The 17432-nt window shown below is 35.6% G+C and overlaps 1 protein-coding gene across 1 annotated transcript in view; it reads left to right on the forward strand.

Moving 5' to 3' along the window:
* Nucleotides 1-11530, forward strand: part of LOC116167406 (ras-related and estrogen-regulated growth inhibitor) — a 39769-nt gene extending 28239 nt beyond the window's left edge. The window contains exons 3-4 of the mRNA XM_031482758.1: nucleotides 10275-10586; nucleotides 10635-11530. Of these exons, the coding sequence (XP_031338618.1) occupies nucleotides 10275-10586; nucleotides 10635-11069 (747 nt within the window). The 3' untranslated portion in view covers nucleotides 11070-11530. The remainder of the gene's footprint in view (nucleotides 1-10274; nucleotides 10587-10634) is intronic.
* Nucleotides 11531-17432: the final 5902 nt, after the last annotated feature.

A 17432-nucleotide genomic window follows, 5' to 3' on the forward strand; every position in this document is an offset into this window, starting at 1 on the left:
GCGTTTTTATTCTTTCACCAGTTGCTGTTTTTAACTGCACGGTCGAAGATGAGATCCGAAAATGATTCTTCAATAACTCTGGTCTTGCAATAGTTCTTGTTGCACCTGTGTCTACTAGCAAGGATCTGTCTTCTCCATTAACTCGGCCGTCGATGTACAGACTCAGAACTTTTCCAGACGACGTAATGTTTACAGTGAAGATCGGGGCTTTGTTTCTGCAGGTCGACGATAGCCCCTTCCTGTCGACCTTTCTTAGTTTTCCGACTGCTGTAATGGTTTTTTGGCAGTTGCGGCGAACGTGTCCAATCTCGCCGCAATTCCAACATCGTGGTTCACGTTTCTTTGCCAGTGACTGTATTGCTTTATTGACCTTTTCTTCCATTACTTTACTGACCTTTTCTTCCACTACTTTACTGACCTTTTCTTCCACTACTTTACTGACCTTTTCTTCAAAACTTTCAGAACCACCTTCCTCTTCGATGGTTCTTACCCGGCTGTCACTGCGAGGTTCCACCATACGTACTCGCGCACTTCCATGACTAGCTTTCTTGGCGGCTTCGAATTCTACCGCATGGGCCAAAGCTTTCTCAATTTTGTCGTGCCTAGCCAGTCTCAAAGCCTGCTGGGCATCTCCATCACGAACGGCATCGATAAATGTTTGTACAGCATGTTGATCAAGAAAGCTCTCCGGTGCCGTAGGATATGCCAATCAAATCAGTCTAGCGATGTCCGCTTCAAGTTCCTGCAAACTTTCTCCAGGTTTCTGCATTCGGTTCTTGACTTGGGCATAGTAAACTTGCTGAAGGTGTTTATCGCCATATCGCTTTTCGAGTCGCGCTACTATTTGTTAGAAGTTCTGTTGATCCTCGGGGATAGTCCGCAACACATCCAGAGCATCTCCTCTCAGAGCAAGAATCAGGGCTGTAGTTTTGTCTTGAAGAGTCCATTTATTTGCCGCAGCCGCTGCTTCAAACTGTCGAATGTACGTGGTCCAAGAAATCTTACCATCAAAACTAGGTGGCTTGCTGAACGTCGCCTTCGACTCTTGTATTTGTTTCTGGGTCGACCTTCTTGTAATGAGTAGACTGTGGCACCTCAAGAAGACGGTCCATCAGTAATTCATCTGGGGCACTACTAGTACGCTCTTCCGTAGTCAGTCGCAAGAATTGCTCGCGCAGCTCTTCATACTTGTGCTCAATCTCAACGAATGTTGCTTTAAATGTTTTGGAAACTTCCGTAATTCTATCTTCAAATTTTTCTTCAATTGATGTAGAGACTTCTTCGATAATCTTTCTAGAATTTTCCTCCATCTTCTCGAATTTCTCTTGAATATTTCTAGAATTTTCTTCATTAATCTTTCTAGAATTTTCTTCCAACTTCTCGAACTTCTCTTGAATATTTCTAGAATTTCCTTCATTAATCTTTCTAGAATTTTCTTCCATTTTCTCGAACTTCTCTTCAAAATTTCTAGAATTTTCTTCCAACTTCTCTTGAATATTTCTAGAATTTTCTTCATTAATCTTTCTAGAATTTTCCTCCATCTTCTCGAACTTCTCTTCAAAATTTCTAGAATTTTCTTCCAACTTCTCTTGAATATTTCTAGAATTTTCTTGGGTGCTTTTCATTTCTTGTTGCAACACCTGTTGGCCATTTTGGATTTGCTGGAGCAAATTGAGCATCGTTTCTTCCATTTTAGCGGCAGCAGATCTTGTTACAGGCATACACAAGCACAAGCACTTAATTTAATCTTACTTTTAATTAATTTAATTAATCCCACTTCTGACACCAATTTAACGTGTTTTATAAATTCGGGTTCGATTTATATCAATATTTATTAAACAAAACTAAAACACTATAAAAACCGTACAATTTATATCGATTATTTATATCACACACACTTCGCAATTTATATTTCCGCGCTCGTTGTTTCGTCCGTACTCGTTCGGTAGTAGACTGCCGCGATGTTCGGTCCGCAACCATTTATACACGCAAGCAATGTAAGTCCAGTACATTCTCGAATAATCGCGCGCGTAGAAAATTCCAGAGCGCCAAAGGCGACGTCATGTCTGGAGCATTTCCGTTACATTATATTTTGTGATACATGAATAAACCATATTGCCAATGCAGTAGGTAATAAAAACCCAAGAGTTGTCACTTTCGCTGATTTTTAATTTTTTAACACTAAGTAACTACAAAATTGCAATTGCCCCTTTATAAATCGAGATTGTCATCGAACACGCTTGACTTGAAATTCATCTATGAACTAATTCTTACCCGAATTGTTACCAATTGCAGAAGAAGAATATTTAACATTTCTATACTTAAGGAGTTGGCATAGTAACAGGCCTGGAGAAACAGAGACAGAAAGTATGAGTTCATAAAGCAGTTCTTCCGTCTAAAGCAGGCATGGGCAACCTTTTTTTTTCCAAGGGGCCAAAATAAAATTTTTCATATGCACCACGGGCCACAGTTGAAAATACCAATAAAAAGCATGTTTAAAGAAATCAATAATTATCTATTCCTTTTTGGTCTTGATCTATTTTTTGTTATCGTAAAAATCATTTTTTACAGAAATTGCCACGATTTTGCATACAACATTTTCCAGATGTGGATAATAAATCTCCATATTCAGCTTGTATCCAAATTTTCATTTGTGTTCTTAAGATTTGTTGCAATATATGGCTTAAAAATGTTGCTTACTTCTAAAACACGTGTTGTTTTATTGGCCCACCCGGTATATATCGCGACGAAAATTCTGGAAAATACCTGGCGATATCTCTGAAACAAGAAATACATCTTCAAAGACGTCTTGGAAACTTCGGACCGCGTCCACTAGATGCTGCACGCGTAACATAATCAAAGATCATTATCATAATCATATTAATTAATTAATTCGAATTTTTAATGAAATTGGCGGGTCGTATGAAGTATTAACTGTGAATTAGCTTTCTTCGCAAGAAACCTATTTAGATGACTTTCTCCTGGCAAAGTTGAACAAAACTTGTCTCATAATGCGCAACTAGCTGTAAATTATTTAAATCAGGTTTTTGGAGAACGTTGGGTTGGACTCTAGAACGAATTCACCTAAGAGCTAAAAAATTCAGATTTTACGCTACTCGACTTCTTTTCAAGGGGCTCTGTAAAAGATGCAGCCATCACTCCAGTTAACACAGTCACATAGTTGATTCTTGTCGGGAATTTGTCCAGATGTTTTCAAGCGTACTAGAGAGATGCGAAATGTGTATCAAGCAGATCGGATTTCAATTCGATGTTGTGCTGTGATAAACTCAGATGATTGCTATTTAGTTTTAATGATTGGGTTACCATTAATCAATACACGTTTCTCGAAAGAACGTTTATAAAGGAAAAACCGTAGGTAGGTAGCTGTAAAAAGTAAAAGCCGGCGCGACACCTTTATAACCATTTTATTTAAATTGTACCTATATGTGGTGAAAATCGGTTCAGAAGATTTTAGTTGCGACATCCCTGTTTTTTGTATTATTGTCGTGTTGCGTTTCCATTTTCAGTAAAAATCCTTAACATTTATGGTATGTGGGCAAAGGAAAAGATCGCCAATCAACTTTTCCTATCGCTAGAAAAAACTTACTTACTTGGCTAATAATGTAAAATACCATTTCTGGGTTTCATTATGTTCATATTACAGACAGTAGATTTCTATGTGAAAATTACTTGCCTTGTCCATTGTAAAGTTATAGGAACTTTTCTCAAATATGAAAACGCATCTTGCAGAATTTCTAAACAATTTCGGATATTTAAGTTATTCAAAGTATACTTACAAAACGCACAAAGCACTTTACAGTTATTCCAACAAGTCGGAACAAAAAATACTAAACCTTCTTTGCATAAAAGTCGGGTCTTGCTTTATACTGCAGTAATTTGAACTGCTCTGGCTTCTGGAATTAGGGCACTACAAATATCTATGTTAGTGTGCAAAGTCAATGTCTATATGTCTAATAAATCCATGGAAACTAACTGTCAGGCAAGTTTAAGTGAAACACGAAAGAACGGTCCTAAATAATATAAATAATAAAGTTGGTGTTCTTTTGATGTTACTATCTAAAATTAATTTTTTTCATTTTAAACAGAAGCGCCTACGGGTAGCGGTTTCGCCGTACTCGAATCAATCTTGTTATGCCAGTCGAGCTTTTACCAGCTTTTAGGAGATCAATAGAGTAGACTTGAGAAAAATATAAGTTTCGGACGACCTCAATTATACCGCTTCAAAGTTCAACGTTTGAGCAGCGAAATGCAAACGGGATGTCGCGAATCGCTTTAAGCTCTCCGAAAAAATAAATCGGTGTGCGTGCTTTAAATGCTATTTTTCTGTATACTTGTATTATAATATAATACACATTATCATGATACAATATATGTATATGCGTTACCACGATCTTGACCTGTAGCGGTTTTTTCAATTTTCTCAAAGCGGGTCCCTTTGAGATTACAGTTGTAAACCTGCTTTTGATATCCGCTCAATAATTTTGATTAAAATTGTTACATTACTTGAACTCATTTCATAACAAACCCCAGGTACTTTAGGAACACAACCATTTTTAATAAACGTTAATAATTTTGAAGATACAAACGCACATTTTCACTATACACTAAAGGATCGTAAACTTGGCTATTTCGTTTAGTAACATACTAGCGATATTTACCTCGTCTAATGTAAATATTTACCTTCCTTTCTTGGAGATGACACGTCTGAAGCTTCTATGAAATTCTGTGTTAGGCAAATTAAAACCGTACTCATTTTACGTGAAGAGCATGGTAAACTGTACAGAATCGACCGATTAGGCCATTATATTGGTCTCTAAAAATATGACCCAGTTCATTTTCCAGTCTTCCTTCCAATATAATAACCTGAATTTTTTGTTTTTTGCGAAATTTTCAATTCAACTGAGTATATACGAAATTAGATCGCCCAGTAGTAGGCAAGGGATACTTTTTTGATCTGAAGGACCAATTTTTAAATGAGCATAAGTTTTTAGTTTGAAAAGTGATCTTAAAGAACTAGTCAACCAATTTCGTAGAATTCTCTCCATTTTCGTTATTCCGGCAAGGATTTCAGTGGAATTTTTTATTCGAACTTTCGAGAACTGATTTCGGATTCGTGATTTTCATGTTTAAAAACCCCCAGATACTAAATTTTGCCGAAGCCAGATTTGTTGGCACCCGCATGAGCCCTTTTGTGGTAGGAATTTTAAAAGTTTTTTGCAAAACGGAAATTGCATGCCCAAAAACCTATTCAAAGAAGTGCCACCAGTCTGCATAACTCTTATGGTTGTTCAGAAAAAAAGGAAGAACCGCACATCCAACTTTTGCACAGTGATGTGATTTTAGCGTCGAGTTGTTTAGCGAGACGATTATGATTTCTCCCAATCGTCTAATCGCTCGCTCGCTCGCCGTAGGGGCGCCCACTCACTCGATGGCTTAATGTCCATCGATTTAAAAGAGTAGGGATGCACCGTATACGATGAAATTTTGTTACTGAATTGGCAATGTGGGCAAAAAATAAGGAATGACATCTCCGTTAGTTATGAACCGAATTGCATAAAACTCAATGTCAAAAGTTGAGCCTAATCGATTCAACACTCACAGCGCCCTTTTGTCATCTCGGCCATCAGGGCAGACTAGAGAACTACTATCTATGGAAATGGCCATGTTTGACTAAATCTTGCTATATCTCGTTATATACCCAGAACCACACTTGAACGAAAAAATCATTAACCGCAGTCTCTCGTTGACATACAAACTCGCCGTCTTAAAATTTTACTCATTTTTATATCGTTCCAATTCCATAATAATGCTGTAACCGCAACCGTGCGTTACTTTCAACTTATTTTTTCTTTTGCTTGAAACTTTATGTTCCTTATCGTCATCAGTAGCAATAAGAATTTTTTTATCGGGCGAAACGATAAAATGTCCCAACTTAAATGGAATGCCAACCGTTTTCTGCTAATCATGTCCTTCCTCTCTAAGAACATTAATATTTACTTTCAATTTGTAAAATTTGACTAGGTATTTGTTTAAATATCAAGTTGTTCGTGAGCATTTCGAAAATTTTAGATTAGAACAATGGATTACCTACACACCAACTGTTGGAATAAGGATTTTTCAAGTAGGTATAATTGAATTTCTCAATCGTTTGGAAAGCGAGAGAAAGTCAATAAGGCTATTGGATCATTATGATTACTCTACGCAATTTTAAGGAAAGTAATTATTAATGTGAAATTTGAGTTCTACCTCTAAATGCATGGTTTCTTAATATTCTCTTCTTTCCAACCGTCTTTAAATATTCTCGTTGATTACTAAGCTTATTCGGATTCTTTGAACTCTGTATGTACGTTAAGAAATTACTTTTAGTGTCGACTATTTCTTAAACGTCATTAAAGTAAGGCAAGTTGTGCTGTTGGTCTGAACTCAGGCCTGTCACTATCTTAGGTTGACAGTTTTCCGGGATGTAACACTTGGGAGTCCATAACAATATTTGATTTCTCACGGGTTATCTCAATAAAGAAAACGGAGGCAAAGGGTTTGGAATAGGTGAACGATAAAAAATATTGTACACAAGACGAGACGATGAATAACAAAATCCTATTGTAGCATCCGAGGGAAATTATAAATTCTAAGCGAACCACATTTAAGTGATTGGTGATCTAGTAAGGACATTGTCCGTACTTGCACGTTACATGGACATATTTTCGAGGGTCTCTTCGGTTCCAGCAAGGTATGAAAAACTCAATATTGACAATTCTTTATTATAAATGTTTGGAGTTGCCCCCGTTGCCATCAATACATTTATTCACATTACTTTACACAATTCAAAAACTGCTTGCATTTTTTAAAATATTGTCCAAATACTCATACCCATACCCCAAGAATTTAATTTCGATAATGTGGTTATGAATTATTTTTTAAAAAAACCAAGACAAAAAATTAATAAATTTGACACAGTTCACGTCTTATTTTTTGACATTCTCGAAAACACTTACAGCTATATCCACTTTGCTTTTGTTATTTTTTTTTCATTCATACAAAATACTTTAGAAGCATCTGCGAAGATGATTACGATAGGAGATGTGACCAGAACATTGAGTTAATCTGATGCTGCTTTGGGTCAAACCCGCTACATAAATGGCCAGCTAGCTCAAGTATGATGAAATAAAAGGATTTTAGAACTTGCACAGCGGTTGATTCGTTCTGGGCAAATAATCTTTATAACCTCTTTGCATAGAATGCTACCCAGCTTCTTTAAAAAGTTGAACTAGCTCTGTATAAAACTGGGAAGATACCAGGGAAGTAATAATGACATTCAATACGAAAATACTGATATACAAGTTCCCTATTAAAGATGGGCATCAAAATTAAAACGTTTTCATTTGAAATTATTACCATACTTTGACGTTACATTGTTACACATGGTTTTTCAATGCGACGGTCACCTTGATTTTTTTTTAATAAATGACTTTATGTTACCATTTAAAAAACTCAAGATGGTGCTCGCACAGTTTGAGCGTGAGAGGTTTGGTTTCATCTTTAATATCGACCCTGTATATTATTCTTCAACGACAATCAAAATTAATAAACTTAATAAAAGGAAATTAAATTTCCGCGCATACAAAACATCTACCGCGAATCCCACACATTTACATTACACTTCAAATAAAACTCATACTTAATTCCACCAAATAAATAAACCCCTGATTCAATAATGATCGAATAAATTCGTTTACTGAATCTGACAACGATTGCCAACTTGTAAAATGATATTCCGACCACAAATTCGCACCGATAATGCCAAGTACTAGGTCACATTATAAGAATAAATGTTACCTTGAGTAATGCCGGACGCTGACGTCGGAAGTGAGTTCAATCTTTGAATATAAAATTTTATATTCAAAGGTTCAGTTCAAACGTTCCGTTTTAATCTTTGAAGTTTCATAAATTTGGATCTACATAGGAGTGGTCGCATGCAACTTAACTTTGTTTTAAGTGCACTAACATAAAGCCCATTCGTTCTCTATGCACTGATAAAAATAGGTTGGCATGACTATAACCGTTTTTAATCAATTATCAAGGTACAATCTGCATCCGCCATTTTTTTTCTTAAAGTCAAAATAACTTAAAATCCATAAATGGCAGATATAGACATGTGGGTATCAAAAGAACTGAAATTTTACGAGAATCCAAAAATGCAATAAAAAATAGGGGTTGCCATTTAAAATAACAAAGTTACTATCTACTTCCGGTGTTTCCAGAAGTGCGGCCATTTTGAAAATATTTGGCATCGATTCGGCCTTCAGAATAAGTACAAAATTTCAAAAACATACCTATTTTACTTTCCCAGAAACGTTTAACTAAAGCTCCCAAAAGACACCCTGTATTGTTTAATATCAGAAACCTTTTACTATATTTTTTATGCTACTTTTTTGTTCACAAAAATTCTTCATATATGAACATCCCAAAAATGCTTCATGGTGGATCGAGTAATATGTGTAGGTAGTGCATATTTTATGCATTTTGGTTTTTATACATACACACTAAATAGAGCACTTGAGCGGGTATGGTGCTTTTTGATTTATTTGCGAGCTTAGTACCAAAATTCCTATAGTGGATAAAAGATGAATAAAGATTGTTTTCAATTTCCAGTGGGGGCAAGAACACATTCTAGGTGGGGCTGGCCCCCACCTGGCCACCCCCTAGCTACGGGCCTGCGGGGATGTTTTGTTGAGAAGTGAATGTAAAATTCGTTTGAAACTTTTCTTGTAAATTTACGTAAAAGTGTAGAGTGTGAGTGACACGTCATTATTTTTATTTTTTGTCCTCTTTGTGTTTCCGTAAAAATCCAATATGGTGCCTATAAGAAATAAGAAAGTAGTAGCCTGTAGCTTCTACATATTTAGCGTGCTCTGGAAATTCTGCAAACAGATTCAGATTCTCCGAAAAAAAGTGCCGATAAAAGGTGCTAACGGGAACCGTCCATTTCCGACCGTTTAAGCTAGGGAAAATGAAAACGAAATTGGACATTATCATTTTTTCGGTGATATCTCATTAAAATTTCAAAAAGGGGCACCTTTGTCCCCATTTAACCTACATTGTATCTCGCACCGTTGCGGAGATCTCTTCAATTGCGCATAGGGTGCGTTGTGATCATTTGAAATTTGATTCAATTCTTTATGGAAATTCTTTTGGATTCATCGCATTGGTTCAATAAAATAGAACAAAAATGTTGTTCAAATTACCAGAACTGCAGTTACCAAGCACTTATTGTGTGGACTTGTCTATTAGAATTATTTGTTTCATTGGCCCTAATTAAAATAACGCATCAGTTAATAATGTAACGGATGTTCACCTGTTCGAAATGTACCCTTCCCCATTATACCTACCCAGTGCAATCGCGAAACGCATCTGATGGTGATTGTTGGTGTTAATTGAGGACTTTCCTTGTAGAATACAGTGGAATACGGGAACCTAAACTAACGCATGTGAACCTTATTTACGCTTTACTATTTATTATCCATAAATTAGGTTTCTCCTTTGCATGCCAATATATTATAGCTTTATAGAAACAATAAACAATTGTGGTTCCTTTTTATATATTAAAGAATCTCAACGAACCCCAAAAAATGGAGGATTACATTACATATATTATATATGATGTGATGAGCGTGTAACAAACGCGCGTCTCCTGGTTGTAAATTCATTAGTAAATAAATACTTGAACACTGCAGCATCTCGGTATAAATGGAACAGGTGTGAATTTACAGCTTTAGAAAGCTTTATTGTATCACTAAAGATAAATTATTTCATTCCACTTGTTTCATTCTCAATAGTTAAAACAATCGCATTTTATTCATTAGCGCAGTTCACTGCGTTGATTGTTTACGATTAGGAGATAAAGCTGTGCAATTATGCGTTACGCAAAATTACACTTTTATACCCGCTCGGAAAAGAAAAATTGGAAAACCCTTGAAACGGAAAAATGTAAATCGTCTATTTCAGTTTGTGTACCTAATCCGTATTTCTTATTTATATTTTTATTAAAGATTTAAAGTTGCATTAAATCGTTGTAGAGAAATAAAAGCTGAAATACATGTCTAGAAAGTCACAGTTCAATGTGGAAGTTGAGTATATTTTGAATGCAAATTTTTTTATATACGTAGTAAACGTTATAAACGAAACGAAATTCTAACAGTATGCTGATGTAACTTTAATAAAAAATATCAATTATCATTCTTTTTTCTTTATAGGAAACCGAGTGTTTAGCATTGGAAGCGAATATTCGTTGGGCGGAAGCGTTTATTTTGGTTTATTCCGTAACCGACAAGTGTTCATTTGATGAGTGCAATCGCCTTAAGTTTCTAATTAACTATAACAAGAGGAGAAGGCGTCTGGGTGGAGGTTCAAAGGACAGTCCTTGCGATGTTCCGGTGCTTTTAGTAGGAAATAAGACTGATCAGAGCGAAGACAGGATGGTATCGTTGGAAGAGGGACAAAGGAGAAGCAAAGAAATCGGTTGCATTTGTTTTCATGAAATTTCCGTTCGTGAGAGTATTGAGCAGGTAAATATAATCTCGTTTGAAAAGGGGTAATTCACAGGAACGTTTAAGGTGTTCGCTGTTTTTCGCGATGTCTGCCGTTTTTGGAGACTACAAAGTAAGTGTCCGAGTAAATTGAAAAGATCCGGCAGTGAGAAGGAAGCTGTTTCCCCTGACACTGTCAGGTTGATATGTTCCTCGACAGTATCTCCAGTCGCCGTTTCGTCTTTAAACTCGAAATCTTCCGTCGCTATTGGCCATCGATGGACTGAGATAGAATTGGAAGAGGACGCGGAATCAGAAACTAGTAAAGCGAGTACTTCATCTAGTCCTAGCGAATCCATAGGTCCCTTTCGAGAAAGGGCTTCCACCGACGGCCATCTTTTGCAAAGACCTTGGCGGTGGCGATATCCACCACCCGCTGCCGAATCAAATCCCGAAATGTTTTACACAAGAGCCAATAGAAGAATGAGTATATCAATGAAGGGAAACAATGCTAGTTACTAGGCTAACGAAAGTAGCCCTACATTGACAAAATGGCTTAATACACATATCCAATTAAGCGATTTTATACGTATTTACACGAAATTTATTAGTAAATCGGATTAGAAGAGTTTTATAAACGTTTGAGCATGTTTTGACAATAATATGTATAACGATCATAATGTTGACGAAAACGCTCTATTGCTACCCTGACAATTTTTTAATTATTTACGTCCTTGTAAAGATACCTACACGACGCAACGTGTTGTACATGCCAGAACGAAACGGTATCATAAGTTACACGCACTTTGCTATTGTACATTGCAGATGTTAACGTAGGTGTCCACCGTCAATTTACTAAAGCGTAAAACCATTCTAACTAACGGAGTATTAGTACATGCAGATTTCGTTTTAGATGCGTATTTTGCATAATGTGTGTCAGGAGAGCAATTAGTAGTTCTAATTATTAAACCTGTTTACTTATATTCTGTTGTTTAATATACACAAATAGATGTTGGATGTTCTGTAAATATTTTTGGAATTCTACTTATCTATAAACAGAAAATCAAAAAAGTATCATAAGAAATGCGTCAATGGGTATATCGGGGATATACAGGGTGTCCCAGATCGCTTGCGGTTGCATGGGTACCTTTCTTATTATTAAAGATAGAGAATTAATTGGTTAAATGGACAATGTTTTGCAGTTTTAGATGTTATTTAAAATTTCCTCGTGGAAATTCAAAATGTCGAATAGGTTTGATGTAAATTCAATTAGTTTTTTTGAATTCACGTCAAACCTATTCGACATTTTGAATTTCCACAAGGAAATTTTAAATAAGCATCTAAAACTGCAAAACATTGTCCATTAACCAATTCTCAATCTTTAATAATAAGAAAGTTACCCATGCAATGCAATTGCACGCGATCTGAGACACACTGTATATGGGTAATATATTACGATATCTATAAATCTATAACTACTTATTCAATGCTTTTGTGCAGTATTAGTAAATTCCAAGCGGCTATAGGTTTCGTATTTATATCTACATTTTTATCCCAAACGACGCGACGGTTAGAATGAAGACCAAATCTATGCGATCGAGTTGCATCATGCACAAACATTGCTATTTTGGTACGTTCCATAAAACAAATAATGTAAAAAGGATTAATGTTATAAATGGTTACTTGTCTACGAACATTGGAAATGAGCGCAACAGATCAATTTTATAATTATTGATTTTCGCAAGATAATCTATTATATTCCACCAATGGGATGTTCGCAATGTCATTTATACCAACAAGTACTGTTAATAAATTAATCATTATCACTATCAATATCGGTACCGAAATCATGTACCTACGTAGAATATTTTATTTGAAAAGAAGCTAATCGAATCACATGGTTATCTATTAATTGTGCTGTATTGATTGTTATCTGTCTGATACATATTTATTGTATCGTAATACATACAGAGTGTACAACAGATACACCCAACATAGGGCTATTGTCAAGATGTCAGTATTTTCGCCCTAATATCAAATCACAAACAGGGCATAATTCTCACATGAAGGAAGTTTAATATTTAATGATAAGTACTCTTTATTTTGAATGTACCAATTGCACACTCTGTAATATAGAGTAATGTTTATTAAGAAGTAGACATATGGGTTTACATGTATTGTTTTTCTCTATGTCAACTTTTAAATGACAAAATCTTTTGAAAAGCGCCGAATTTTATGCATCCAAAATAACTTTTTAAAACAAGTAAAGATCTGGCCTGCGTAATAATGAAATTAAAAATGTTGCTTTGGCTTCAGTATTTTTATTTTCGTTCGTGTGCGATGGATTAAACCGCTGAGTGAAGAATTGAGGATTCAATGATTAAACTGAAAAAAGAGTTGATATTAATTGGTATATTGCCAGTAACAGTTCTAAGGAGCCTAAGAGATTTATTTTCTGTGAAGCCAAAGCAACAATAGTCAAATTAATTAATATAACAGCCAGATCTTTATTTGTTTTAATCAGTTATTAGATGCATAAAGTTAGGCACCCTTCATTGTCATTTGATAGTAGAACAGGGAAAAACAATACACGTAAATCCATATGTCTCCTTCTTAATAAATATCACAGTATACACTTTAATTCAACATTTGGACCATTGTTTCACTGTGATTGTTATTCGTGTAAATATATAATTAGTTTCCTAAGTAATGTATAATTATATTGTTGCTGACGTTGTGATTAAAGCTTTTGTATTTCGTATTGGCCTAAGTATTAAGACTTCCCAGGAAGTATTTGATTTTATTGTCAAAAATGTTGGTTACGAAATATATTTGTGATGTTTGAAGCAAGTTAATTGGTTGAAACCTTTTTACCTCCTTCGTATCTTTTCCTGGGCTTATTCGAAAGAGAAGTCCATGTTTTCAGCCCCAGCACAACAACAACAAAATTATCACTGATATTCTCGTATTGGTCCGTTTAGTAAGTGTCTATACACGATAAAAATAAGGCGTTGTAATAGCATTTAAAGCGACTAGGCAGCGGGACGAGGATGTAGCTCTTTTTGCCTGGAGATCGCCTGTATATCCATCTTCCAGATGCACCTTTGAATGTAATGACTTCTTTACAGGAATTTTCTTGCTTCTGTTAGCCAGTGTGGTGCATATCTATACATATTTGAACACTAATTAATAGCATTGTTATTAAATTAATAGTACCTAACCATGATAGAAACTCAATCCAATGTTGTTTGTCAATCATATGTATAAATTTGTCCATTTTTTATCGTAATGACCCCGGGGATAGATATAAGCACAGATTTATAAATCTGTGATATAAGTTCGTCGGTCGAGTCCCTTACCCTACTACGCATAGGTATGAACACTTATATGGGTAACACATACGCATCTACTTTTGTACTCTAATTGATCAAGTTTACGTAATGTTAACTACTCGATTTTTTTTTGTAGAACCAATCCACAACACGGAAGAGTTTATACTGTATTAGAAAGGAGCAGTGGTCGCCACTAAGGGGAAGAGAACGTCTTATTTGAAAAAAAAATGCAATGGCAATTGATTTAAACCAAAATCAACAGTCAATACAGATTAATAGTATCCGAAACGGAAATTGTCCTGAATTAAAACCTAATAGTATATTAAACGACAGCAAGATATTCTGACCAATACTTGCGGCTTGGACTCAATTGTGCATCTTGCCTGTAATTAGGGTGATTGTCCTATTATTACCAATACTTTTAAATCAAAAGATAACCTTCAGACAAAAATTATTGCAATTTGAGTATTAACTTAAAAGTGTAGTACAAACTGCGAGCGGAATTTTTATTACCTACGTATGTTTACCAATAGCACCAATGAACAACAAATTTTAAATAATCTTGTTCATATTGACATGCAAACCACAATTGAGTATATAATAAGGTCGCTTTGTAAACTCAGAGAATTCAATCCCTTATTAATAGAAAAACGTGTATGTAATAAATTCAGTAGATTGAGAATTCTGCCAACTCCTATATAGTTCCGGTTGCTCCCCAACTAAATCTAAATATTGAACAGGAAATTTTAAACCGTTACGTATTCGTTCAAGATAAAAATAGTGTCACCACAAATTGCACCGATTTAATCGAAAATACTGTCGAATTTGTTGATGGTATTAAATTGGGCAAAAGCTGCGATTAAGCATCAACTTGAACAACGTTTTTATTAAAACAGTTTCTATAATGGCAGATACGAATATTAAATTATAACAAAAGACACCACCTTAGATAAAGTTGGTGGTAAAAGGACGTTTTACTTCAACACTGGATGTCATGCCGAAATGAACAACAATCAACTCACAAAGCTACTGCGAGGCTCTTAAGAGACTTCGGCAAGCCATCCAAATCAAAAGAAGGGTTAGCATCACCAAAGGAGTGTGTTTGCATTATGACAATGCGCGTCCACATGTATCACATCAAGCGACAACACAATGGATTCATCTGGGATATCATATCATTACTTGTTTCCTGCTTTCAAAAAACACCTTGGGGGACAGAAATTCAAGTCAGACGAGAAAGTCATTAGTTGGCTTCACGGCGCGACGGAAGAGGGGTATGAGTTAGTGTGGTGTCACACTATGCGTTTTTACCGCTCCCGCTAAAACGGATGCGGTTTGACAGGATGAGATCTACTTGTCACACTATTCCGGTTTAACGGGATGCGTTTTTGCTATATTTTGGCAGTCTAAGTAGTGTCATGTCTCAATTATTGTTAAAGATGGTTTATGCGCTTGAGGCGGAGGGGCTATTGCGAAAGTAGATATATTGTCAATACTAGATTGATCCTTTTAATTCAGGACGAGAATCTACTAATAGGTTCGCGAAGTTTTATGAAAAAATTCGAATGAACAAGAAAACATTTTTTGTATATTACCGAATGTCCAAAAATTCAATTTCTACCCATGATTTCTCCCTACAGCTTTTGTCTACATACTCTTTAGATTGTTTTTCCCACAGTGCAGTTTTTGCATGCACGCACTAGATGAATAAACCGACATCAAACATTGTAAACCTAACAAAACACCCGGTTGCAACGCTCAGTGTGACAACTGATGACAACCAACGTGCAACAACACGTGGTTTCATGTCATTGGGTTGTCATGTCATCCTGCGCAGCGGCAGCAGGATGCGGTTGCATCCGGTTGGTGCGGCGAAAACGCATATATGTGACTGGTACCATTTAATAACGTGTGATATTATCATCCCGTCAAACAGGAGCATTTTAGCGGGAGCGGTAAAAACGCATAGTGTGACACCACACTTACGCAAAAAGTGATAAATCGTTAAGGCGACTTTATAAAAAATAGCTAAACGTTCAAACCTCCCAGCGGAAAGTTGTGAATAAAATTGATTTTCTATGACAATTCAACTCATGTATAAAAAATCGCATAAGCCGCAGTGCAATTGTCACTTTGACAGCGGCAAAAGTTACCTGCAACTTTTCCAGCGACAAATGCACTAGTGGTTTTTTCACTTATTCATTTTGAACCAATTATCGCGTTATCCTTTTCCATATGACTAGTTTGACGTCTGTCAATAATTGATTAGTTTGGTGAATTTCTTGTTCGTTAAATTGTCCTGCCGAATTGCACTCGAGGTTTGTATTTAGACCGAGTAAATTTGTATTGTTGAAATTCAAATCTGTTTCCTTTTAGCAATTGAACTCGAAAAACTGTCAACCTAAAAATGCTCCACCTTCGGTGTCGCATTTTTATTAGTTGACAGTTTTACTCGTCGAATTGCTAGGCAACAGATTTTCATTACCTAAACAACCCAAATTTACTCGGTAAAATACAAACCTCTTGTGCAATTATAAGTGAAAAAAAATAGGAAACCTTACTTTTCAATGGCTCCTTGATACTTTCTTTATATACATACAATAGAAGTATGGTTTATTCGAATATATGGTCAATTAATCACTTAATACCTGTAGTGGCTGTAGTATTTATGTACCTACCTACCTACTTACTTTCAGCCATATTTTACAGATTTGATTAGTCTATCTTAATTCAAAGGTTTGTGGGAAAAAAATTCGCGGTCCATTTCAATTTAAATCTAGTTACATGAGACGAAATTTCCCTTCCCTTAACAACCCTTTACAAAAGTTAAAAGAGATAAAAATGTGGCTATATTAAAAGGAAAAGAGAATAGCGATAAACCTCTACCAATATTTTGACAGCAGTCAATACGATAAATACTGGTAGTGAATAATATTTTGTTTAACCATAGAGTAAAAAAAGGTTTCCTGGGGCAACCGGGCAAAATACGTGTAAGGACCTATACTTTCTCCAAAGAATGGTGATTTATTTAGGTAACAATGCGACCTATTGTAATACGACTATCTTGTGGCACGAGTGGCGACGCGAAGCGTAGCCACGAGTGCCCGCAAGATAGGAGTATTACAATAAAGCATTGTAACACGCGTTTTTCATACTATTTTTTCTATTTCGGTGCTTTGATTTAATTTAAAAAATCATTATCAGAAACTATAGGGAACATTAGAACTAACATGTTTTTTGTTGGGAACACTTTTTGTGCCGTTAAAAGGCCCGAAAAAAAATTGTCTCAGATCGACCCGGAAAAAAAATGTTCTTATAGAATGTGGCCTATAGAATCCATAATTTCAAACAGTTCCAAGATTGATCTACTAGTTCAAAAGTTACAGCCCTTTGAATTTTTTTTCGATATTGGTTTCTAGTCTATAACTCTTTATTGAGAAGTCTGATCGAAAAAGTACGAATTGTTTTGGATTCTACGCCCCAAAATTAATACGAAAAAGTGTTTTCCCGAGAAATTTTGGTGTAGTCGATTTTTGGTAAAAAAGGAAGGTTA

The sequence above is a fragment of the Photinus pyralis genome, unplaced genomic scaffold (genome assembly GCF_008802855.1).
Source record: "Photinus pyralis isolate 1611_PpyrPB1 unplaced genomic scaffold, Ppyr1.3 Ppyr1.4_LG3b, whole genome shotgun sequence".
Classification (NCBI taxonomy): domain Eukaryota; kingdom Metazoa; phylum Arthropoda; class Insecta; order Coleoptera; family Lampyridae; genus Photinus; species Photinus pyralis.